The sequence below is a fragment of the Cucurbita pepo genome, chromosome LG14, assembly GCF_002806865.2.
Source record: "Cucurbita pepo subsp. pepo cultivar mu-cu-16 chromosome LG14, ASM280686v2, whole genome shotgun sequence".
Lineage (NCBI taxonomy): Eukaryota > Viridiplantae > Streptophyta > Magnoliopsida > Cucurbitales > Cucurbitaceae > Cucurbita > Cucurbita pepo.
The window spans coordinates 8,240,311-8,263,841 of NC_036651.1; the positions used below are offsets into that span (position 1 = coordinate 8,240,311).

Genomic DNA, 23,531 nt, shown 5'->3' on the forward strand with positions numbered 1-23,531 from the left:
TCCCCCCCCCCCCCCCTTCGGGGAACAGTGAACAGTGAGAAAGCTGACACATCGTCTGGTATCTTTCCACCCCCCTTTGGGTCCAATGTTCTTACTAACGCACCGCCTCATGTCTACCCCCCTTCGGGGAACAGAGAGAAGGTTGACAGATTGTTCAGTGTCTATCCACCTCCCTTTGGGGCCAGCGTCCTTACTAGCGCACCGCCTCGTTTCTACCCCTTTCGGGGAACAATGAGAATGCTAGCACATCGTCCGGTGTCTATCCACCCTCCTCTAGGACCCAGCATCTTTATTGGTGCCGTCCGGTATCTATCCACCCCCCTTTGGGGTCCTAGCATCCTTACTAGTGCATTGCCTCGTGTCTACCCCCCTTTCGGGGAACAGCGAGAAGGCTGGCACATCGTCTGGTGTCTATCCACCCCCCTTTAGGGCCCAACGTTCTTACTAGTGCATCGCCTCATGTCTACCCCCCTTCAGGGGAACAGCGAGAAGGCTAGCACATTGTCCGGTGTCTATCCATCCCCTCTAGGGCCCAGCGTCCTTACTAGCGCACTGCCTCGTTTCTACTCCTTTCGGGGAACAGTGAAAATGCTAGCACATCATCTGGTGTCTATCCCCCCCCCTTTGGGACCCAGCGTCCTTATTGGCGTCGTTCGGTGTCTATCCACCCCCCTTTGGGGCTCAGCGTCCTTACTAGTGCACCCCCTCGTGTCTACCCCCCTTCAGGGAACAGCGAGAAGGCTGACACATCATCCGGTGTCTATCCACCCCCCTTTAGGGCCCAACGTTCTTACTAGTGCATCGCCTCGCGTCTACCCCCCTTCGAGGAACAGTGAACAGTGAGAAGGTTGGCACATCATCTAGTGTCTATCCACCCCCTTTGGGGCCCAATGTCCTTACTAGCGCACCGCCTCATGTCTACCCCCCTTCGGGAGAACAACGAGAAAGCTAGCACATCGTCCGGTGTCTATCCATCCCCTTTGGGGCTCAGCGTCCTTACTAGCGCACCGCCTCGTGTCTACTCCCCAGGGGAAATAGCAAGAAGGCTGACACATTGTCCAGTGTCTACCTCCCTAACAGCGAGAAGGCTGGCACATCGCCCGGTGTCTTACTCTAATAACATTTGTAACGACCCAAACCCACCGCTACCACATATTATTCTCTTTGGGCTTTCCCTCAAGACTTTAAAATACGTTCGCTAGGGAAGGTTTCCACATCCTTATAAAGGGTGTTTTGTTCTCCTCCCCAACCAAGATAGAACATCACATTTCACCTCCTATTTTATTCATAGTAATTTCATAACGTATTTCTTTTACATAAACTATCGAAAAAAAACTCCTTATATTGCACTAAACACGTGCGTGCAGCATGAATGAAAAACAGTCGAGACGATAAAAACTTTTTAATTTTACCAATACGAGCATATCTCAACCGGTTAAAAAATGCATTATCGATCAAAATATTAAAAGTTCAAACATTCCCGAAAAACCTAATCGGTTAAAAAATAATTTTCCACCAACCATATATTATAGTTTATATCATTGATAAATTGCACTATAATGTTCATTCTTTTTCCACTCCATTTTGTGGTAAGCGTGTGATTTATTAATTGTGGTGTTCCCATTAATAAAAGTGAAAAAACCATAATATAAGTGATACAATCGTAATGATCAAATAAACTATATGAAATGCTTTATGATAACTTAATCACTATAGTTTAACATTAATATTAATTTAATTCTATGCTTTTAAAACTTCTATTATTCTTGTTATAGAGTGTTCGAAATTTAATACAAGTCATGTATGGATAGGTCTAAGTGATCATAGCGGACAAAAAACGTGCACTCTCAACCGAATGATTCGAGGTTTGAATCTTCCACCTCCGTGTTGAACTAAAAAAAAGTTGTGGGCATATGACAGTAATTTTTTAACACTAAATTAATAAATATTTTTAAGTTTGTTTACAAAAATATTCTTGAACTTTCAAAAGTTTCAATAATATCCTTAAAAATAAGACTTTTTGAAAATTTTAAGAATATTTTATAATTTTTTAAAAAAATATTGATATTAATGAAAAACTTTAAACTATTTTTTAAATAAAATATTAAAATTCATTTATATATATATATATATATATATATATATATATATATATATATATATTATTGGAAAATATGAATATTTGTTAAAAGCCCAAATACGAAGGGCCCAGATTGGCAACAATGGATCAATTATCGTGGGCCGCAGGCCCAACACTGTGGCTGAGGTCCGCCCTACACTCGATTTTTTTTTTTTTACTACGAACAATAATTTCAATTTCACTCACGTTTGACTTGAAGAGTGAAAAGTCAAACTGACTAACGTGCGAACGGACGGTTCGAGTTGTGTTGTCTTTGGGCGACACTAAAAAATTGGTAGTAAAGAACGAGATCAGCTAGAAATTCATTGATTATGAGACAAGTATGCCGTTATTGAAAGTAGCGATTGTGCTCAATCACGAGCTTCAAACACCTACTTGTTGAATTATACAACCATGTTTTTCTTGGTTGCGCTCGTTCAACACCTACACTCACATGGGAGTGGTTATGCTCAACGATGAGCAAGTTGAGGGGTAGGGCGAAGATTTAGGTAGTGTGACAGGCGGGAACTGAGATAGAGAATATAATCCTCAGACTCGGCCCTATTTAGTTGGAGAAATATGTCTCTACTCCCTCCCTATTTTCTTCCCAATTTGTGATGTCCCACATTGGTTGAGGAGAAGAACAAACTACCATTTATAAGGGTGTGGAAACTTTCCCATAGCAGACGCGTTTTAAAGCCTTGAGGGGAAGCTCGAAAGGGAAAAACTCAAAGAGGACAATATCTGCTAGCGGTGGATCTGGGCTGTTACAAATGGTATTAGAGCCAGACACAGGACGATCTACCAGCCTTCTCGTAGAGCCAGACACAGGACGATCTACCAGCCTTCTCGTTGTTCCCCGAAGGGGGTAGACATGATGCGGTGTGCCAGTAAGGACGCTAGGTCCAAAGGGGGTGGATTTGGGGGCGGTCCCACATTGATTTGGAGGTAAGGACGCTAGGTCCAAAGGGGGTGAATTTGGGGGCGGTCCCACATTGATTTGGAGGAAGGAAATAGTGGGGCCCTGAAGGGGGGTGGATTGTAATGTCCCACCTTGGTCGGGAGGAGAACAAACCACCCTTTATAAGGGTATGAAAACCTTCCCCTAGTAGACGTGTTTTAAAGCTTTGAGGGGAAACCCGAAAGGGAAAGCCCAAAGAAGACAATATTCCCCTCAAAGGAAAAGCCCAAAGAAGACAATATCTACTAGCGGTTCCCCTCAAAGGGAAGACAATATCTACTAGCGGTTCCCCTCAAAGGGAAAGAATATCTACTAGCGGTGGATCTGGGCCGTTACACAATTATTAAATAAATAGGTAGGGTCGAAGGCGGGAACGGAACAAGGACAAAAGTATAATCTTCACCCTCGATCCTATTTAGCTCGAGAAGTATCTCTCTACTCCCTTTCGGTTTCTCGTTTGAATGATTTTATAGATATCTCTAGTTTAATACTAAAAATATTATTTAAAAAACAAATTAAGGACTCTCGTTTACCTAATTTTTTACTAGGGAAGAAAAAGCACGCACCTCAAAATAGGAACTGCCGGTCAAAACACCGACACGACGTTGTTGGCAGTCAACATTACGAGACGACGTCGTTCAGTTGCATCGATTTCCATTTAGGGCAACCCGGTCAGCTCCCCTTTGTTTCGCTGCTAGTCCGTACGACCACTCTCATTTTCACTCTCTCTCTCTCTCTGTATATCTTCTTCTCTTCATCGTCCTTCTCTCGTATCCGCCATTGTTTCGTTCTTCTCCTCCAAAATCATCCGATTCCTCTCTCAACAACTCTCAGTTCATATTCAATTCTAAGTGTTTTACCTCCTGACGATGGAATTTATTCAGTTCCCACATTTCGAAACCCTAATTTTCTGAATCTGTGTTCTCTGCTTGAATTGATTCTTGTTTCTTACTTGTCTTGTGTTTGTTGACTGTGAGATGGATGTGACTGCTAATGGCGGCGATTCCGGATTGGCCTCCGGAAGTGATAGTTCTCATCCGACGGTGCCGGCTCCTATTACTAATGTGAACGCGCCTCCGCCGTTTCTGAGTAAGACATATGATATGGTGGATGATCCGGCTACCGATGCAGTTGTGTCCTGGAGCTCTACGAATAATAGCTTTGTGGTTTGGAACCCGCCGGAATTCGCTAGGGATCTTTTGCCCAAATATTTCAAGCATAACAACTTCTCCAGCTTCGTCAGGCAGCTCAATACCTATGTATGATGTTCAGCTTATTTTGTATCTACTTTATGAGTTTTTGTGTTGAATTCATAATTTTTTTTTTGTTTAGTTTTCATCGATTTAGTTCGTGTTCAGGATCTCTGCTAATCGATAGTGTCTGGTGGAGTGCGGCCTACTTTGTGGGGATCTAATTAGATTGAGATTGGAATTAATTATATTTTTAGTGGCCATCGGGCTGGTGTTTCTTGAAAACAGTGGATGCTTGGAATGGATTGAATTCGTGGGATTGAATTGGTAGTCTGAGTTTTATGTTTTAGGCTGCATTTGTCATTTAAAGCTGCGTTCCTTCTGTCGTTTTTAATGTGTGGACATTTTTCTAGAAATAATTTGACAGTCCGGGTGCGTGTTCTCTAGGGTTTTTTAGATGGTTTTAGACTCGTTGTGTATCAAGAGCTGTATATTATAACATGGGAATTCGGTAGAATCTCTATAGGTAACCCTAGTCAGTTGAATCTAAGATCCCTCATAAGCGCTCTGGATATGCAATCCCTTAGTGCAACTTTTAGGACTTTGTTCTAACAACCTTGTTGAAGAGTGAGACTTTGAGATCTAAATATATCAAAGAATCTCAAAACGATAAGGAATCACCCCAAGGGAAAGTAAGATTTGGATTACCTTGCTGATCGAGTATCTCAAGGCAAGAGCACTTCTTTGAGATTCAAATCATTCCCCAAGTAAGATTGATCATGTCAAGCTTGAATGATTCTAAACATGCAACCGAAACTATATAAAATTGTAAATAAACTTAGCCGTTGGCTAAAAGAAAAAAGAGGAAAAGGAAGTGCAACTTGCTGCCACGCTATGTGACATAGGGTGATGGTCCCTTTTGGTGGTTCACAATTGACGCTGCAGCTCTAGGAGCCTTCTATCCAGTTGCTAACTTTGGAGATCACTTACATGTCTCTCTATCATCTCAAAGAAGCAGGTCGTGCTAGGATGATTAAATTCTGAACTCTCTGGAGGGAGCAGTGCACTTTTCATTTCCTCGTCCCAAGGACTGTTATGGAATCATCTGCTAGGCCGCCTTGGATAAAGTAGAGCAAGCTGAGGATTGTCTTGGTTTTTAAAAGAAATTCACTTATGAAAAAGCTCCTGAATAGGGAAACCTCTTGATTTAATATTTTTGGCCTAGTTAAGCGAGGACGGTGGACAGGCAAGTGTAGAATATTGATACTCTAATTCATTTAAGGTTGGAAAGCTTCTTAAAATATTAGATTCTTTTTCTGGTTCTTCAAGATCTTGTTGATATCTACATTGGTCATGGTGCCACACTGTAATGTAACTACAGAAAGAATTGGAAAGGTAACTCAAAGTGGAGGGAAGAAAAAACACCAAATCCCAAATTTTGAGCTGATGACACAGAATTTTGCAAGATTTTCCCTTTTTTTCAACCAAGTCTCTTGGAAGAGAACATGAACCACGTTTTCCTTCCTTAAGATAGTATCATAGCTTGTTTTTCGAACTTTATACCTCCTAAAAGAAAACTCAGTAAAATTGGTTTTTCTATTTTTAAGTTTGCATACATAATAGATAGACCAAGAGGAAACTTTTTGTTGTATTTGGCTTTCCAAATCAACTCTCAAAGCATAGTAGGAAGTGTAGCCTCTCCCTCAATGAAATTGTTGAGTGATTTTGGAGAGAAATTATTAAATAAGAATACTGATAGCTGCAGTCCTTTTTTGTGTAAACATATATTTAGTTATCAGTTTTCCTTTAATGTTCGTTCATTTTGCTTACTCATACATTTCCAGTTATTTGATTCCTCCCCTGTATTTGGTTGGTTATTTATGTTGTTTGACTAGGGCTTCAGNATGAAATTGTTGAGTGATTTTGGAGAGAAATTATTAAATAAGAATACTGATAGCTGCAGTCCTTTTTTGTGTAAACATATATTTAGTTATCAGTTTTCCTTCAATGTTCGTTGATTTTGCTTACTCATACCTTTCCAGTTATTTGATTCCTCCCCTGTATTTGGTTGGTTATTTATGTTTTTTAACTAGGGCTTCAGGAAAGTTGATCCAGATCGTTGGGAATTTGCTAATGAAGGCTTCTTAAGAGGTCAGAAACACCTGCTTAAGAGTATTACTCGGCGAAAACCTGTCCATGGGCACAGTCAGCAGCAATCACAGCAGTCTCATGGACAAAGTACGTCTGTTGGAGCTTGTGTGGAAGTTGGTAAATTTGGTTTGGAGGAAGAGGTTGAGAGGCTTAAAAGAGACAAAAATGTACTCATGCAGGAACTTGTGAGATTGAGGCAGCAGCAACAGACTACTGACAACCAGCTGCAAACTATGGTACAGCGTCTACAAGGGATGGAGCAGCGACAGCAGCAGATGATGTCATTTCTTGCAAAGGCTGTGCAAAGCCCTGGCTTTTTGGCTCAATTTGTGCAGCAACAAAATGAAAGTACTAGACGCATAAGTGAAGCTAATAAAAAGCGAAGGCTCAAGCAAGATGGTATTGTTGAGTCTGAGCATTCTACTGTTCCTGATGGGCAAATTGTGAAGTATCAACCTCTCATGAATGAGGCAGCAAAAACAATGCTGAGGCAGATAATGAAAATAGATACTTCGCAATCGGAACCTGTGAACCTCAATACCGACAGTTTCCTAATTAATGATGGTTTGCAATCGTCGTGTGCAGCAATGGACAATGGGAACTCTTCCAGTTCTATATCAGGTGTGACTCTTCAAGAGGTACCTCTGACCTCAGGGCCATCATCTTTCAATTCAGCTGCTTCTGGTGTTGCTCCTCATGGCCCCTCAACAGCCATGTCGGAAATTCAATCGTCACCCCAAGCTACAACTTCAGACAAGGTTTCAACTTCTCCTTTTGCTGTTAATGCTGTACGGGGTCCAGGGGCACGAGAAGCTTCTTCCCTGTCAGTTTCCGAGACAGATGTAATCATGCCTGAGCTTTCCCAAATATCTGAAATGGTGTCTGAGAACATTATTGATGTTCCTGAAGTAGATTATAGGGTACCCGAGGCAGGAAATGCTGCATTTATAAGTCCAAGTTTGTTGGATGTCGATGGAACTATTCCCTTAGAGATTGATAGCATGTCCCCTGATGCTGATATCGATGCCTTACTAGCGAATTCCAACTTCTGGGATGATTTGCTCGTGCAAAGTCCATGTCAGGAGGAGGAGATTGACTTTATGGTAGGAGGAGGATTACCAAAGACGAACGATATGCAGCCATTGGAAAACGCTTGGGACAAATCTAGACATGTGGATAAACTTACAGAACAGATGGGCCTTCTCACTTCAGAAATTAAAAGGGTTTGAACTTGATCAATTGAGGTAATCACTTCTACTATATTCGTAAGAACGTGATCCTGCTCTTCAATACCTCCATTTTAACTGCTTGTTTCTGGACATGGGCAAATGTCCATTCTTACAATTTATAGCCTTTCGTTATTCTGATGCATATTTTAGCGTTGGGTTCTGCTCATTTTCACAGGTTGCCTTTCGGTGGTCGTGTAGGGAAGACGCTCGTTGGATTATCTCCCTTTCATATCTTTTGTCTACTTATCAAACAATGTGGCTAGAATTATGGGTAAGATCTGTAAATACTATACACGATGATGTTAACAGTTATATCTTGCTCGTAGTCTGAAAAATTTTAAGTTCGGCTTCTCGGATAAAAAGAGAAGAAATAGAAAGGTTAAGGGTAGTATTACCTACAGTGATGGGTTGCTTTGGAGGCAAGTATATCAATTTTGGTTGATGCCAATTGTGTTTCTAATGTATGAGAACTCCGTTAATTCTAGTATTGCACCAATGGCGGACTGCTAGCGAATGATATTATTAGTGCATTTGGCCTTGCATGTAATCTAGATAGGCACATGCAAACGGGTCTGTTCATCCGCTAACTTGGATTGTTAATCAAGAGAATCTCTCTATTACAATGGAATAGAAAGAACAGTCCGGTTGAATCGATTTTGAAGTATTGTTGTTAGAATTTTTTTGTTCATCACAAATTCAGTCGAATTGCTTTTTCTTTATTTGGAAACATGATTGGTGCTTTTTCTTTATATATATATATATATATATATATATATATATATAAGTCTAGGTTTCATCGAACCATTCAACCTTCTAGAATGTTATCAGAGTTAGATACTATGCGGTATGCCAGCGAAGACGCTGACCCCCAAAGAAGTGGATTGTGAGATCTCATGTTATAAGAGTGTAAAAACCTCTCCTGCCGCATTTTAAAATTGCGATATGTAATAGATTAAAATGGACTATTTGCTAGCAGTGGAATTGGGATGTTATTTCCTCTTTTCGACTCTGACTTTCCCACTCGATGTTATTTCCTTTCCCTCCTTTCCCACTCTAGTTGTTGCTCCTGGTAACCTCCTAATATATTACATCCCATGTATTTCTATAAAATTAATTTACGCGTCTTTTCCTTCTTTTAAGATGTGAGATATTAATGGCAATTGACTTTTGGGATGTACACCCATTTGAGATGCTGGCTACTTAAATGAACTGAATCAAATAGGCTCACGACCCAATCATGCTCACGACCTAATCATTATTAGATTGGGTCATGGAGTAAATTTTTTAAAATTATTTATGAAAAGTTCAAGCTTGTCATACATGATTCCATTTCTAGCATATATATATATATATTAGGCATCAAATAGTCTTAATCTTAGTAACGAGGTTAGAAGTTTAGCCTTAGTAAGATTGAAAATCCGAGTACCAATCCTGAGTTGTTCGAGTTATAAAGCCTATAATGGGACTTCGATATTTATTTGAGATTCCCAAGAGAATTTCTTAAAAGAAAAGAAACATCCAAAAGCAAACAATTCTTTTTTGAGTGGCCAATAAAATTTTCAGATGGAACAAAACTAATCATAAAGAAAAGGATTCTCTTTTAGCTCAAAACACAAGAACAGCAGGCAGTTTTACCATGATTCAGTCACTACTAAGTTACAGTCTGGTAAATCCAAAAAAGCACCAACAAGACGACCAATCCTTTTATTTATTACAAACCATATCCCCCCAACCATAGGGTGTGAGAGAGAGCTCTGTCTCTCTCCCTCGCATTTTACCAGCCACCATGCAAATGGGGTAAAATGCTTCTGTGTGCAACAGAGAGTACAGAGGAGCCAAGTGAGGAGAAGAAAAATAATTTATCAATATAATTAAATAAGAAGAAGAAAAAAAATAAAGAAATAAAGAAAACAAACAGGTTGCACACACCTTCACACAAACAGGTTATAACATTTCCAAATGGAAGAGAAGAGGATGGCCGACCTGACTGAGGATATAGAGTATTATTATACATAAGAGCCCCTCCACAACAACCCTTTCCCAGAAGGCAGGATGATCCACGACCACAAAGTACAGTTATCAAAAGAAACTAACAGGACACTCATCTTGCTACAACAGCAGCAAGTGTTTCCTGTGTCAATGCACAACTTCTTCTTTCATTTAAGCAACAACTATTATTATCACAATCAGGAGGATAATACCAAATATCACCAAAAGTAAGCAAGCCTGCCAATCAAGAAAAACAAATCAAAACAAAGAATCAGATGTATGAACACCACATGAAACATCCACAGAGTTACCATGTTTGTAGTTCATAGGCAGGAAAGTACAAATACCATAGTGCCAACTGATTTAAGAGTGTTTAAAACTAGTTTAGAATGAAATGAGAAAAGAAGAACAAGTTCAATATTCAATTCATGATCATGCATGGATGTTATGTATGCAAGTTCTACCTTCATATGAGTTTTACTTCCAAATGGGAACATAACAAACTAAATGAAGACTGTACTATCCACTGACAGTCACGACGCAAACGTGCTAAATGAAGAATTGCACACAGCCTGCTGCCACTCATGGTCTAATTGATATAAAAAAGTTAATGATGAATATAAGGAAACATAAGGGCTCACCAGTGATGAATTTGATCTTTGCGTCTTTGAAGCTTTTACCAGCTGAGTTGTTCCCTGTGATGTTGCAGCATGGGAGCCCTCTATGTTGGATCCAATATCATCTACACCATGGTGATATATACATGAATAACTTGAGCTATACATATATCTACAACTTTATAAACTGAAGTGACTTACCAATCATGGCTCCCTGTTCATGGACTAAAACTGCAAGATCTTTAAAAATTTCATTCACTTCTCCAATTTGGTGCTGGATTTCATGAATACCTTGCTCTCTTTCCTCAATTATTGCCTCATTGAAGGCGATTTCATTGTCCAACAGCAAGACCTCTTGTCTGCACAAATCATTCAATCAAATTAGTAAGATATGCATGTAGGCGATTTTATTGTCCACAGCAACACCTCTTGTCTAGACAAATCATTCAATCAAGTTAGTAAGATGTGCATGTACCTGCCTAATTGTAATCAAGCTGTAACGTGGGGAAGAGGGAGCAAATTTTAAATAAAATTTGTAGGTAGCATGGTAGAAAACAATATGCAGGAAAGCACATCCTGTGAAACCTAGACAGGCCTTAGAATTCATGATTTGGAAGGAGAAAACTGCTAGTTTATTCCTCGGCTATTAATTCTGGCAATACTTCGCTTTTTGCAACAAAATAACACTACTGAAGAAACAACCCCTAAAAGGAAGACAAATTTAAGCTCTGTTTTTAGCACTATGTTTTTATATGAAATCATGTTCTTGCATATACGGGTCGAACATTTCATCTGTGCACAGTGCACAGTATTTGAAACATAAATTCAACTGCATAAACATTCCTACTTTCTGAAATTCTAAATCTAACCTAAATAATCAACCGCCTAGCAACAAAATGCAGAGAAAAAATCTGTTACCTCCTGGATTCCACAAGGAGAGCACGCTGTTCAAGATTCTTTTCTGAGCTTGCATCTGATTCGCCTGCTGTGTAGCTGTATAGACCAGAACCGAGGGAAAGCAATTTTTTCAAGTAAATCAAATGTAGTTTGTAATCAACAAACACTCCATGAAAATAACCAACGTTTGTTAGCTGTGTTTATATAATAAACTTGACATACCTAGAAGGTAGAACAGTCTGGGGAACAAAAGGTGTATATGCTGTTTCCCTCTCAGCTGCAAGTCGTTGAGCCTTCTGAAATTCTTTCAACACTGCTTGAAAATCTTTTGCAAGTTTAGCATCTGCAATTTTCTTGCTGGCCTGCAGAATTACCACATTGTTTAAGAAAGTAGGAGAGGAATAATTTTCAAGTTACTAGCGTAGGTAGCTAATATACTTCATGCACTAACTCATATATTCATACTCCATCCTCGTTAATGGTTCAGCATGAAAATTATTCCAATTCTACCACAATAAAGAGAGATTTTGCTCCTACCAAGCAAGTAGGATTTGACATCCAAGCTCAACATTTTCTCACCATCTCACTGACAGTAGGTTGTAGAATCAGGATCTCAGTAAACAACCCACAATTTTCCAGATGGGTATTCAGACTACAACAATGGCCAATATACCAATTTATATAACACTCAACACAAAGAATCTTACATTAACTTCTGCGTGATGATCTATTTCACTTGCTTGTTTAAGTTTGGCAGAGGTATCTTTAACCAACTGTCCAATATGTAACCTGGTCTTGTGCCTGCAGGGGGTCATCAACAAAGGATCAAACATTTTCTGATAGGAACAAAGATCAACATGGAAATTGCAGACAAATAAAATAGCAGTGTATCTAAGATAATTGTCGAGGTAAGTTTAATAACTCAATGAAGATTTAAGCATGTCAGTTGAACAGCCAATAGTTACTTCAAATTAGAGGTTTATAAGTTATGACAATACATGGGCATAACCACCTTCCTGAAAATTGTACAAAAAGGGCACACAAAAACCAAGGATGAAACTACTAAGAGATCCTAACCTAGGTGTTTCGTAATCTATCTATTTCAGTTTCAATTCAATATTGATGGGAAAGATTTATTTATCATCATACTCGGACAAAAAATGCAACAGATCATCTATAACTATACTTGTATATCATGTTAAAGAGATTGTTTGGAGTGAAAGGAGTACAGCAGTGTTTTTTTTTTTTACAAGGACATATCCTACTGATGTTATTCATACAAGATAACGACACATTTATCAGTTGTACTAGTGTGGTATTTGCAAAGGCAACCATGAAGACAGGGATCAGTTCTTTATGCACAGTCCCTACAGCAACCAAGTGAGAGAAATCATAGGAAATGTGGCAAGTAGTATAATATGAGATACTAGATTAAATTTCTCTCCAATGTATTTGGATGCCATTTTATATTCCAGAAATAAACAAACTAAAACTACGATGTTAACTGTAAGTTACAACTAAATGAGCAGAATTTCACCACATTTGTACAGTAATTAATCCTTACGATTTTGGAAAATCTAAGTGAAGATTAAGCTCATTTTAAACATCAGAAACACGTGTCGCCTATTGTCCTTTGGTTCTATAGAATACGAAATGCAGAGAATATGGTTCCCTCAACCCCCACCCCCGGCCCCTAGAAAGTTCTGTTTCTCCTTGTGTTGAGTATACTCTTGATAAGAAATGACGAAGTAGATGGAATAGTTACGTATATGGAAATTCCAACCGAGTGGACCCAATGATATCTCATATGGTTTCTTTAACCTTCCATTACTGCTCCCAAAAAACAGCGGAAAGACGAACACTACGAGCTCTAGAAACTTCATGGCGAAGAAATGTAGGACTTGGATATACCCCATACAGATCTTTTCCACGGTCTGAATCTTTTCCAAGATAACCCCTCCATCAGGGGAAAAGCAAACGGCAAGGATAACGTACAAGACAAAATTCAAAAGAAACCTAAGGTTTATACGGGACATTCAACAGGAGGCAAATCGCAACGTTGAATCCTCCTCAAAGTAATAGCGATTCGAAACTCCAACAAACAGACTACAATTCACAAAATTCAACAATCCATTGAAAATGCCATGCATATCATCGATGAGACACAAAATTCAGGAACCCTAACAGCAAACCAACAACAAGAAACCAAAAAACCAAATCAAATAACAGAACTCACAGCTTCTCGCGTAGCTCAGGCGTATCCTTCGGCGTACCTAAGGTGTTAACAAGCCTCTGAAACGTAGCAACGGCAGTATTAATCTGAAATATACCTGAGGCAACGGCTTGCGTGGGATCTTGTTTGCCATTGATGAGGTCTCTCCTCGAAGAAGCAAACGGGCGACCAGCCTCGATATCTTGAAAGCTCATGTCGCCGAGATCCTAAATTTCCGAAGAGAGCAAAACAAGAAGAACTCGATTGAAAACAAAGCAAAATTCAAGAACAACAGAACAAATTCTCCCCTGGAAAAGAGGATCCGCGACAAAGATGAAGGCGTTCCTGTAATCGAGGATCAGAGGAATCCTCAAATGGGGAAAGGGATGAATTAGGGCAATTGAAGATTGGCCTTTGAGGAATTCGCAATGAAAGGCGAGAGGAATTCAAGTTTTTAGAGAGAGAGAGGGGAAGACGATGATGGAGGAGAGAGAAATGGAATAATGATTTGAAGAGGTGGAAGAGTTTTGTTATGGTGTGTGTGTGTCTCGTCAAGATGATGATGACCTGTAATTGTCGACACGTGTGCGGCTGAGATAAGTCGGAAATCGAGAAGAATAAGCCATTAATATTATTATTTTAATTCACATCTATTTTTTTTAATTAATAGTTATTATTTCTCACAACGGTCACAATTGTATTTTTTCAACTGCACAATAATGTGATCTTAACACGTAGCTTCGTCATAACTTAGGCGAGATTTGTATTCACCGACCAAACATCGCTTGTGTGGAATCTAAGTTTGTTTGACCTGTAACGATCGTGATCCACCGCTAGCAGATATTGTCCTCTTTGGGTTTTCCCTCTCGGGCTTCCCCTCAAGGCTTTAAAACGCGTCTACTAGGGGAAGGCTTTCACACCCTTACAAATGGTATCAGAGCCAGACACCGGACGATGTGTCAACCTTCTCGCTGTTCCCCGAAGGTGGGTAGACACGAGGCGGTGTACCAGTAAAGACGCTAGCCCCAAAGGGGTAGATTGGGGTGATCCCACATCAATTGGAGGAAGGAAAGAGTGCCAGCGAGGACGCTGGGCTCCAAAGGGTGTGGAAACCTTCCCCTATAAATGGTGAAGCCCGAAACGGAAAGCCCAAATAGGATAACCACGGACTAGCGGTGGATCTGGGTTGTTAAATGACCACACATGCCCGCGCGGCCAAGGTCTCTCAATGCAATGTCCCTTCCCATCATCCCATCTTGGTTCCCAATTAATACGGCTCTCATGTCTCGAAATGCAACGTCGCTTCTCATCGTCTTATCTTGGTTCCTATTTAATATGACCCTCATGTCTTGACACCATCCCAAGTCATGGGGTGTCGTCGGCTATCGTAGCTTACCCAGTCATGCCATCGAGAACGAGCCCATGTATTGTTTTATCTCATTGCCTCTATCGAGGCGTTGGTGTCAAGTCATGGGGTGTCGTCGGCTATCGTAGCTTACCCAGTCATGCCATCGAGAACGAGCCCATGTATTGTTTTATCTCATTGCCTCTATCGAGGCGTTGGGCTTCTCGTACTCATGTCATGTCATTTACAGATACTCACGTACTATACAGCAGGTAATTTATAAGGGGTAGATAAACGATTTTTTGTTTATTTTTTAATTTTTTAATTTTTTAATTTGAATGGGTCGGCTCATAATTTAATTTGTTTAATACGTATGTTTGTATTCATATGGACTAAAAATAAGAAACCGACCAAATGTTTAATAAATAAGCTTATTTTTATTTATCCTATGATAATAATACAAACCAATCTATTAAATAAACAAATAAAATAAACTCTTATTAAAAAAAAAAAAAATCATTTTAAAATTTTGTTTAATATCTATATTTTTTAATTTTATTGAATAGAATTAAACAAAAAAATATAATAAATTTTTAAAATTTAAATTTTGTGTTTTAAAAACTTTCAAATAACCATATTTTAAAAAATTTATAATAATTTTATTTTTTTCATTTTGAATCTAATATTAAATTGTTAATTTGATATTTTTAAAAATTTAAAAATTTGGACCAATGGGCTAATTTGTAATTTAATTCAAAATTTAAAAATAATTAAGGCTGATTTGGTAATTGCACATAGAAGAGACAATCTGTAAGATGCAACGTGGCTTGTCACAGTTTCCGTGTACCCCCGGTCCCGTTATATCCGTTTCGAATACATGACGGTTCGTTTACGCGCGTAATAGCGCGTGTAAAACACATCCCTAAATGCCAAATATTTCGACACTATAAATATCCGTTGAAACGAAGCCTTGTTTGTTCGTGTCAATAGCTATTTTTCTTTCATCAGAGGCGACGAGGACTTGGACACACTGAGGGGAAATCCTTAATTCAGAATCAAGCTTTTCGTTCTAATTTCGTGTAGATTTCAGTTTTCCGGCGATCGTCGGTTGATTCGATATCTGTTCCGGCGATTTATGTTCGTCATTTCTAGCAATGTCGGTTAGTACTTCGTGAATTTCCCTCTCTTTTCATCGCGTTTGAAGATTCTGATTGCGAAGTGGAAAATCGTTGGGGAAGGATTGCATTGGGTTAGATTTGGACCCTTACGCTGTAGTTTTTCTTTGGAGTTATTACAAATTAGTGCAATGTGCGGCCAAGGGATTAGATCTCTTGTGGTTTATTTTCCCGTTTGATTTTCCCATTTGAGGGTTTTGTATCATGTCGAGATTTTCCCATTCAGTTTATCAAGAATTAGGATTTATGTTTAAGCAAATTGGTCCATTTCTATGTTTTGATCGATGAAATGTATTTTGAATCCGTTCCACGTTCGTTCCTCCTACTGAACCTGAACCTGCATAGAAGCATACATTCGAAATTAAAACCAGGAACGTCATGCCTGTAATTAATACTTCGAAGTGTGTAATTATTATTGCTGCTTGGCTTGTTGATGTCCATCGTTTTCTTGGCTGCATCCATGAGATTTTCTTTTTAGCTTTTCATTTCTTTTCTGGCCATAGCTGATTTTTTTTTTTTTTTTTACGCTCTTTCTGACTTATGTTGATCACTGTTCAGCTGTAGCAATGAATTTATGCACCTTCTTGGAGATAGTGGGAGATTTCTTGATCTTTGTCTGAACTGCTTTGTTCTGTATGTGCAGGTTAAAACTGTTAAAGTCAGCAATGTCTCCTTGGGAGCGTCTGAACGAGATCTCAAGGAGTTTTTTTCCTTCTCGGGCGACATTGCATATGTTGAAATGCAGAGGTTGTGCAGGTTTTCATTTCAGTTTATGATATATATTCTTTTCGTTCAATGTTTTTATTCTTTTGCAGTGAAAGTGAACGGTCTCAAATCGCTTACGTAACCTTTAAGGATACACAAGGAGCAGAGACTGCCATTCTTTTGTCTGTAAGTTCACTTTGTAGACAAAGTCTCTAGGTCGCGGTAATTATAAGTTTCATACCTATTGGCATTTAAGATATAACTCTCAAAGATTCCATTATTAGTGGAGCTGTGAGTCAAAGTTGAAATATTGTTGGCAATATGGTTGTTCAAGCTTAAAATGGTGTTCATGGCTGTTATTAGTGGTCACGTCACATAGCCTTCATCTAGGGAGAGGATGTTGCTTTAACAACCTCACCTGGGAGATCCCACATCGGTTGGAGAGGAGAACGAACATTTTTTATAAGGGTATGGAAACCTCTCCTAGCATATGCGTTTTAAAAACCTTGAGGAGAAGTCCGAAAGGAAAAGCCCAAAGAGGACGATATCTGCTAGCGGTGGGCTTGGGCCGTTACATCACCACTAGAAGAGATCAGCGAGCACCTTAACATTTCTTCTTCTGTTCTCTTTTACTTGTACCTTACATCATTTCCACCTCCATCCTCGGTGCGAGCCCCAATATATGTATTAGGTGGATCTTGTTGCCATTTTACAATCACATGATGTATGATATGAGTGAGCATTTTGCCACTTAACGAGTTAAATGGTCTAAGGGACACGACCTTCGGTGCAAACATCAGGAGGTCAAATTTTGGCTTGATTGCTCTTCTATTATGTGAGAGTATAAGATAGACCTTAGCTGGAAGTTTGTTCTGCATCAATAAAATTGCCCCATTTTTCCTTGAGATGCATATTGTTTGAGTTTTTTTTCTTACATTCATCACTCGTTATACTTAACGTATTAACTAATGAGAAACAGCAATACGAATCGCCCGAGCTAGTTAATTAATGGAGCTCAACTTCTTGTCAGGGAGCGACAATAGTGGATCTTTCTGTCAACATCACTCCATGTCCTGATTATGTGCTCCCTCCTGAAGCTACCGCACCACCCCCTGTAAGATTCTTGGGACTGTTTGTTTTTTGGGCTGCTATGTGTGTCACTTTATATGATTTCTCTTAGTAGTTTACCAGCTTATTGTCTTGATTGTTGCAGGCCCCTGGAACTAATGAACCTGGAACGGCTGAATCCGCCTATCAGAAAGCAGAGGATGTGGTCAGCAGTATGCTTGCTAAGGGCTTTATCTTGGGCAAAGACGCACTCAACTCTGCAAAGGCATTTGATGAGAAGCACCAATTATCTTCCACAGCTTCAGCCAAAGTAGCTACATTGGATAAAAAAATCGGGTTCACTGAGAAACTTAGCGCTGGAACGGTTTTGGTGGGCGAAAAAGTTCGAGAAGTAGACCAGAAGTTTCAGGTTTCAGAGAAGACTAAATCAGCATTTGCAGTTGCAGAAGAGAAAGTTAGCAATGCTGGAGCTGCCATTATGAGTAACCGATATGTAAAGAGTGGGACTAGCTGGGTTGCTGATACTTTCAATAAGGTAGCCAAGGCAGCTGGAGAAGTTGGTCAGAAAACAAAAGAGAAAATCGCGGTGTCGGAAGAAGATGAGAAAAAGAAGACGACGGTCGAAACTTTGCATCTCCCCGAATCCCCTAAAGCAGCAGCACCTGTGCCCCCTGAGCCTCAACAACGTCCCAAACCCGAACCCGCTCAAGGTCTGATCCTCTAAATTGTTGTCACGTTTGTTGATATCTATGCCTGAAAGTTCTTGTAGCTGTAATGTGTATTTCCCCTTCAAATCTGGCATGGCTATATATATATATATATTAGGATGAAAATATAGAGTAGATTTCTTCCTGAATTAGTGGTCGGACTCTTCATTGCATAAGATATCTCCATCTGCAAGAATTTTAAAACAGCAGATTTTTCATTATTGTCAACAAAGTCTCTCTGCTCTTTCTACAATGCTTATGTATCAGTGCAGTTATGGCTTGTCTTTGGATTTCAGTGATTATTTTCTTTTACAATTTTGTTCTTTAGATACTGAATGCTGCTTACCCGTTTAGGGAGACACCGATCTCCCCTAGATATATATATATACACGGTTACGCTTACTAAAAGACTGACTTAGGCCAGTGTGAAAAAAAGGGTGGACACTCTCGTGTTTCAACCCCACTATACGATTAATAGTTGTGGGGATTAATAGTTGTGGGGCACTGTATACTGAAAGCTTCTACGATAAGCAAGTGAATGGGGGCGGTGTGTGGCGAACGGAACGGTTCATCAAGCCATTTTTCGCCTCAACCCCCTAAATAGAAAGAGGGGTACTTCACAATAGGGGGTAATTGCGCGTTCTTGATTTTTTTGTTTCGTTATCTCGATGGAAATTCAGTTTTTTGTACCCACCCGGTTATATAGGTCAAAACAATGGAGAACGAACTTTGTCATTTGTTTAAATGTTTCAAAGTTGTTCTCGTAGTAGGATTCTATTCGATTGTTGGATGAAGATTGAGACATGGAATGATGTGGCAATGAAGATTGAGACATGGAATGATGTGACAATGTTTGGGGTCCTAATTTCGATCTAGATGTCTGGAATGATGTGGCAATGAAGATTGAGACATGGAATGATGTGGCAATGAAGATTGAGACATGGAATGATGTGGCAATGTTTGGGGTCCTAATTTCGATCCAGATCATCTGGAATGATGTGGCAATGAAGATTGAGACATGGAATGATGTGGCAATGTTTGGGGTCCTAATTTCGATCTAGATCGTCACCACATTGTTTTAAGCCTCATACTTTACTCCGCTATAATATTTCGAGAATATTGAGTATTTTTATTTTAAGCAAAGGACAAGGTTGATTTTTCAAGAACATTTCAAAACTATTTTTAATTTCTGAATTAAAAAAATAATAATAATAATTTTAAATATTTATTAAATACAAACACAATTATGTATTTCTTCATTAAATAACTTTTTTTTCAAAAAAAATTTAAAAATTGTGACATTAGCTCCTTAATTATTTAAGGAGACGTTAATTAAGGAAGGAAATTAAACTCGATTAGCAGGGGAAAAAAAAGTAATTTATTTCATAAATTAATAAAAACAAACCAACGGCTGAGATTGATCAGAATAAAAAATCAACGGCCAATATGATTCTCCTACGTCATCGGTGATTTTAGCGGTAAAAATGCGGAACTTGGGGGAGACGAAAACAGCGAAGAACCGATTCTTCAAATGCCACAGAACAGAACGAGTTGCAGAGAGAAGCAGAAGAAAGTTCTAGAGAGAGAGTGAAATGGTTCTATGGGAGATCACTCTAGGAACAGCCTATTTCTTGGGCCTCAAGCGAACATATCGCCTCGCCCTCAAGCTTCAACGCCGTATAGTCAGCCCAAACTTTCCCAAGATCCGTCAGTTTCTTCACCGGTAATTTCAATCTCTATCTTCTTTTGATATTTTGATTCGATGATGATGGAATTTGAGCTGGAAATGTGTTTCTGTGTTGTGTTATTTGTTGATTCGGCTTTCTTTTCCAATCGCGAGTTCGAATTGAGATAAACCCTGTTTTGGGTTTCGATTTTATCCTTCGTTTCATCAATTCGTTTGTTCGAAGATGATTTGATCTGATGAAATGGAGGATTCTCTGTTTTACGAACCAAGAGTTTTTTCTTGCATCAAGAAATTTATGGGAAGGTTGAAGAATCTTTTATTTTGCTGCTCTTTGTAATGTTGTTCTGTGTAAGAAATTGACAATTATTATCAAATTTTGGCATCTCGTTTTCTTTGTTACCAAATCTTCGGTTTAAATAGATATATAATTTGATTTGCCTTTCAGCTTCCTAGGGGGATGTTATGATTTGTAATTCGGAGGTTAGATTGATGGGTTAATCTCTTGGATCATTTTCAAGTGGCATTAATGAGGGGTTCTCTTCTTCCTTTCTCTCATTTTCACTCTCATGCTTGATGATCAATTCCAGCACTTATATCATCCCTTTCACCTTCCAGCAGCAGTTCATTCTTATAATGAATGCACCAATAGTTCTTAGATCTTATAGTTCTAACATGGAGTGAAAATCCACCCTTTTGAAGCATGATCAGGACATCTTGTCATGGGTGCTATGATTTTTGTTTTAATGCTCATAATTATGAAGCATGGAAGTTTATTCCAAGAATTATAAAGTACCAATATTTTTTTAGATCTTATAATTCTAACATGGGGTGAAAATCCACACTTTTGAAGCATGATCGGAACATTTTTGTCATGGGTTGTGATTGTTTTGAGGCTCATAATTATGAAGCGTGTTTGTTTGTTCCAAGAATTATAAAGCATGAAAAGTAATATTCTTTATGGATCGTAATGATGGGAACCTCAAGGTATGCCATAACAGTAAGGGTTTAGATACCTTCCGAGGTTCAAAAGCCTTAAAACTATTCGTCTCCGAGCTGGCTCTGGGGTAGGCTAAACCTCTGAGAATTTAGCATGGTGAACCACGAACACAATGCAAGATATGCAAGATGTGAGCCTGAGCATTCTGATTATAATATAAATAATGATGATGATGAGTAAAGGCCATGTTCATTGGTCTTTAAATTGGGCTAGGAGGAGTGTTGTAACAGCCCTAGCCCAAGCCCACTGCCGCAGATATTGTTCTGTGTGGATTTTCCAAATGCGTCTGCTACGGAGAGGTTTCCACACCCTTATAAGCATGTTTCGCTCTCCTATCCGACCGATGTGGGATCTCACATTTCACCCCCTTCTGGGACCAGTATCTTTACTGACACACCCTGACACACAACCTCGTGTCCACTCCATTTTGGGACTGAACTTCCTTGTTGGCACATTGTTCAGTGTCTGGCTCTAATACCATTTGCAACGGCCCAAGCCCACCGCTAGCAGATATTGTCCTTTTGGGCTTTTCCTTCCGGCCTTCCCCTCAACATTTTTAAAATGCGTGTGCTAGGGAGAGGTTTCCACACTCTTATAAAGTATACTTCGTTCTCCTCTAAATCGACGTGGGATGTCACAAGTGGATAAAAAAGTTAGCATGTGCATGTAACCGCATCATGATTATGAGAAGGAGAATTAACTCTCTTGTTTTCTTGTGTAACTTGTTTCTTGTTACTCTAGTATGAGACGGTAGATTGTCTTGTTGTGTTGGTTTAAAGGTGAACAGATAAACGACTGTAATTTAGAACAGTTTTTTTCTATGATGACATTCCTCTCTTCGTATATAATATGGTGCCACTCATTAAGTCATAATGTCCTGGTTTCTTATTGATACGATACTTTCAGTAACCATGAATGTGAAATATTCTGCCTGTCGCCATTTCTTCTGCAGACGTACCCGTATCGTATTTGATGTAGCATTAAAGGTTCACCTGAACATACAGCAGAGAGACTTAGAAGTTGGTCGGAATCTTGGTAACTGGATTCTACGACTGCTCGACAGATATAAACCATCAGCTCAAATCCGTAAACAAGATGGTGGATCGATCACAAACGCGACAAAGCAGATTTCCAGCTCCTCCGTCTCGAAAAATCCAGAGAGCTCCCAGGTCCTGAAGAAGCCAAAATCTTCTAGACAATTATTTACCTCATCAACAAATCTATGGCCTAAGCAATTTCCTACAATTTCCATGACGATGAAGCCTTCAAACCCAGCCACAACTATGATCCAGCATAGACATTTTGGTAGTTTGACACCTGAAGCGCCTCGACCAAGATACGGAGGAAGAGGATGGCATGGCGGGGTCATACGGCGGGAGGATATAAGGCAATGGATGCTGCAAAACTAGGAACTAAAGTTCACTGTTCTCTTTTCATTTTGTTGAGACAGGAAGGATTCTCATGAACATGCTACAACAAGATCATAGGACGTCATCATGGCAACTGAAAACAGAAGCTGCACCAATTGAATGCTTAGATTTTCTGGTCTGCTTCTTGGCGCTTGAACATTTGGTAGATAACTGGTTTTCTTTGGTTTCTGCGTACTGTTGTTATGAAAATTTATTAGCATCGATCCAGAAGAGACTTCGTTAGAGGTCGATTCACCTTCGTTAGAGGTCGATTCACCTTCGTTAGAGGTCGATTCACCTTCGTTAGAGGTCGATTCACCTTCGTTAGAGGTCGATTCACCTTCGTTAGAGGTCGATTCACCTTCGTTAGAGGTCGATTCACCTTCGTTAGAGGTCGATTCACCTTCGTTAGAGGTCGATTCACCTTCGTTAGAGGTCGATTCACCTTCGTTAGAGGTCGATTCACCTTCGTTAGAGGTCGATTCACCTTCGTTAGAGGTCGATTCACCTTCGTTAGAGGTCGATTCACCTTCGTTAGAGGTCGATTCACCTTCGTTAGAGGTCGATTCACCTTCGTTAGAGGTCGATTCACCTTTAGAACGTATATGCTTTAAAGTTGTACCCTTTTGTTACCACAGAAAAGAAAAGTGAAGAATTTGCTCGTCTTCCTTACATCTCTAAATTTTGAATTCCACTTCTCTTAGTTGTGGCGTTTGAAGACTTACGAGTCTATGAAAATATGTCGATAGTAAGATTCACGTCACTTTGTAGGTTAGGTTTGTAAATAAGAAATGCTTTAGAACTTATCTAAGGAGGTTAGAGTATCGACGTTTTATCTTTTTATGATACATATGACTCGAGCCACTAAGGAGGTTAAAGTATTGACGTTTCACCTTTTTATGATACATATGACTCGAGCCACTAGAATATATGGAGTGCTTATGAGTGAGTATGCTACACATGCTACGAGCTAGTTTTTTTAAACTTATAAGGCGAGTTTTTTTTTTAATGATATAATTAAAGTATCGATTCACTTTGATGTCAATATCAGGCACGAGTTTTTTTTAATGATA

The 23,531-nt window shown here is 39.3% G+C and overlaps 4 protein-coding genes and 1 long non-coding RNA gene across 5 annotated transcripts; 4 read left to right on the forward strand and 1 right to left on the reverse strand.

Annotated features, from left to right (window-relative positions):
• The first annotated feature begins 3,773 nt into the window (after positions 1-3,773).
• On the forward strand, positions 3,774-8,311 carry LOC111810145 (heat shock factor protein HSF8-like). Its single transcript, XM_023696732.1, has 3 exons — positions 3,774-4,339; positions 6,364-7,665; positions 7,826-8,311. The coding sequence occupies exons 1-2, from the start codon at positions 4,058-4,060 to the stop codon at positions 7,648-7,650; spliced, it is 1,569 nt and encodes a 522-aa protein (XP_023552500.1). The 5' UTR covers positions 3,774-4,057; the 3' UTR covers positions 7,651-7,665; positions 7,826-8,311.
• A 1,018-nt stretch (positions 8,312-9,329) lies between these two features.
• LOC111810147 (syntaxin-22-like) lies at positions 9,330-13,865 on the reverse strand. The gene is made up of 7 exons (XM_023696735.1): positions 13,390-13,865; positions 11,861-11,954; positions 11,376-11,515; positions 11,175-11,249; positions 10,458-10,615; positions 10,281-10,381; positions 9,330-9,876 (listed from the first exon to the last, which is right to left on the reverse strand). Exons 1-7 carry the CDS (start codon positions 13,578-13,580, stop codon positions 9,811-9,813), a joined length of 825 nt encoding a protein of 274 aa, XP_023552503.1. The 5' UTR covers positions 13,581-13,865; the 3' UTR covers positions 9,330-9,810.
• Positions 13,866-15,705: 1,840 nt separating this feature from the next.
• On the forward strand, positions 15,706-18,647 carry LOC111810146 (binding partner of ACD11 1-like). The gene is made up of 5 exons (XM_023696734.1): positions 15,706-15,870; positions 16,529-16,632; positions 16,701-16,776; positions 17,621-17,704; positions 17,804-18,647. Exons 1-5 carry the CDS (start codon positions 15,865-15,867, stop codon positions 18,380-18,382), a joined length of 849 nt encoding a protein of 282 aa, XP_023552502.1. The 5' UTR covers positions 15,706-15,864; the 3' UTR covers positions 18,383-18,647.
• Positions 18,648-19,839: 1,192 nt separating this feature from the next.
• LOC111810148 lies at positions 19,840-22,709 on the forward strand. The gene is made up of 2 exons (XM_023696736.1): positions 19,840-20,088; positions 22,002-22,709. The coding sequence occupies exons 1-2, from the start codon at positions 19,958-19,960 to the stop codon at positions 22,456-22,458; spliced, it is 588 nt and encodes a 195-aa protein (XP_023552504.1). The 5' UTR covers positions 19,840-19,957; the 3' UTR covers positions 22,459-22,709.
• Positions 22,710-22,922: 213 nt separating this feature from the next.
• On the forward strand, positions 22,923-23,126 carry LOC111810149. Its single transcript, XR_002817371.1, has 2 exons — positions 22,923-22,998; positions 23,041-23,126. It is a non-coding gene; the product is annotated as an uncharacterized LOC111810149 (long non-coding RNA).
• The last annotated feature ends 405 nt before the right edge of the window (positions 23,127-23,531 follow it).

What these genes read in the sequence shown, in the direction of transcription:
- LOC111810148 (XM_023696736.1), top strand. Translation starts at nt 19,958, where the DNA reads ATGGTTCTATGGGAGATCACTCTAGGAACAGCCTATTTCTTGGGCCTC. An exon ending in ATCCGTCAGTTTCTTCACCG is followed by an intron (nt 20,089 to 22,001) that starts GTAATTTCAATC and finishes TTTCTTCTGCAG; the next exon opens with ACGTACCCGTATCGTATTTG.
- LOC111810147 (XM_023696735.1), bottom strand. Translation starts at nt 13,580, where the DNA reads ATGAGCTTTCAAGATATCGAGGCTGGTCGCCCGTTTGCTTCTTCGAGG. An exon ending in CCTGAGCTACGCGAGAAGCT is followed by an intron (nt 11,955 to 13,389) that starts GTGAGTTCTGTT and finishes GACCCCCTGCAG; the next exon opens with GCACAAGACCAGGTTACATA. An exon ending in AAAGATCAAATTCATCACTG is followed by an intron (nt 9,877 to 10,280) that starts GTGAGCCCTTAT and finishes CTTGATTGGCAG; the next exon opens with GCTTGCTTACTTTTGGTGAT.
- LOC111810145 (XM_023696732.1), top strand. Translation starts at nt 4,058, where the DNA reads ATGGATGTGACTGCTAATGGCGGCGATTCCGGATTGGCCTCCGGAAGT. An exon ending in TCAGGCAGCTCAATACCTAT is followed by an intron (nt 4,340 to 6,363) that starts GTATGATGTTCA and finishes TTTTTTAACTAG; the next exon opens with GGCTTCAGGAAAGTTGATCC.
- LOC111810146 (XM_023696734.1), top strand. An exon ending in AGACTGCCATTCTTTTGTCT is followed by an intron (nt 16,777 to 17,620) that starts GTAAGTTCACTT and finishes ACTTCTTGTCAG; the next exon opens with GGAGCGACAATAGTGGATCT. An exon ending in AAGCTACCGCACCACCCCCT is followed by an intron (nt 17,705 to 17,803) that starts GTAAGATTCTTG and finishes TGATTGTTGCAG; the next exon opens with GCCCCTGGAACTAATGAACC.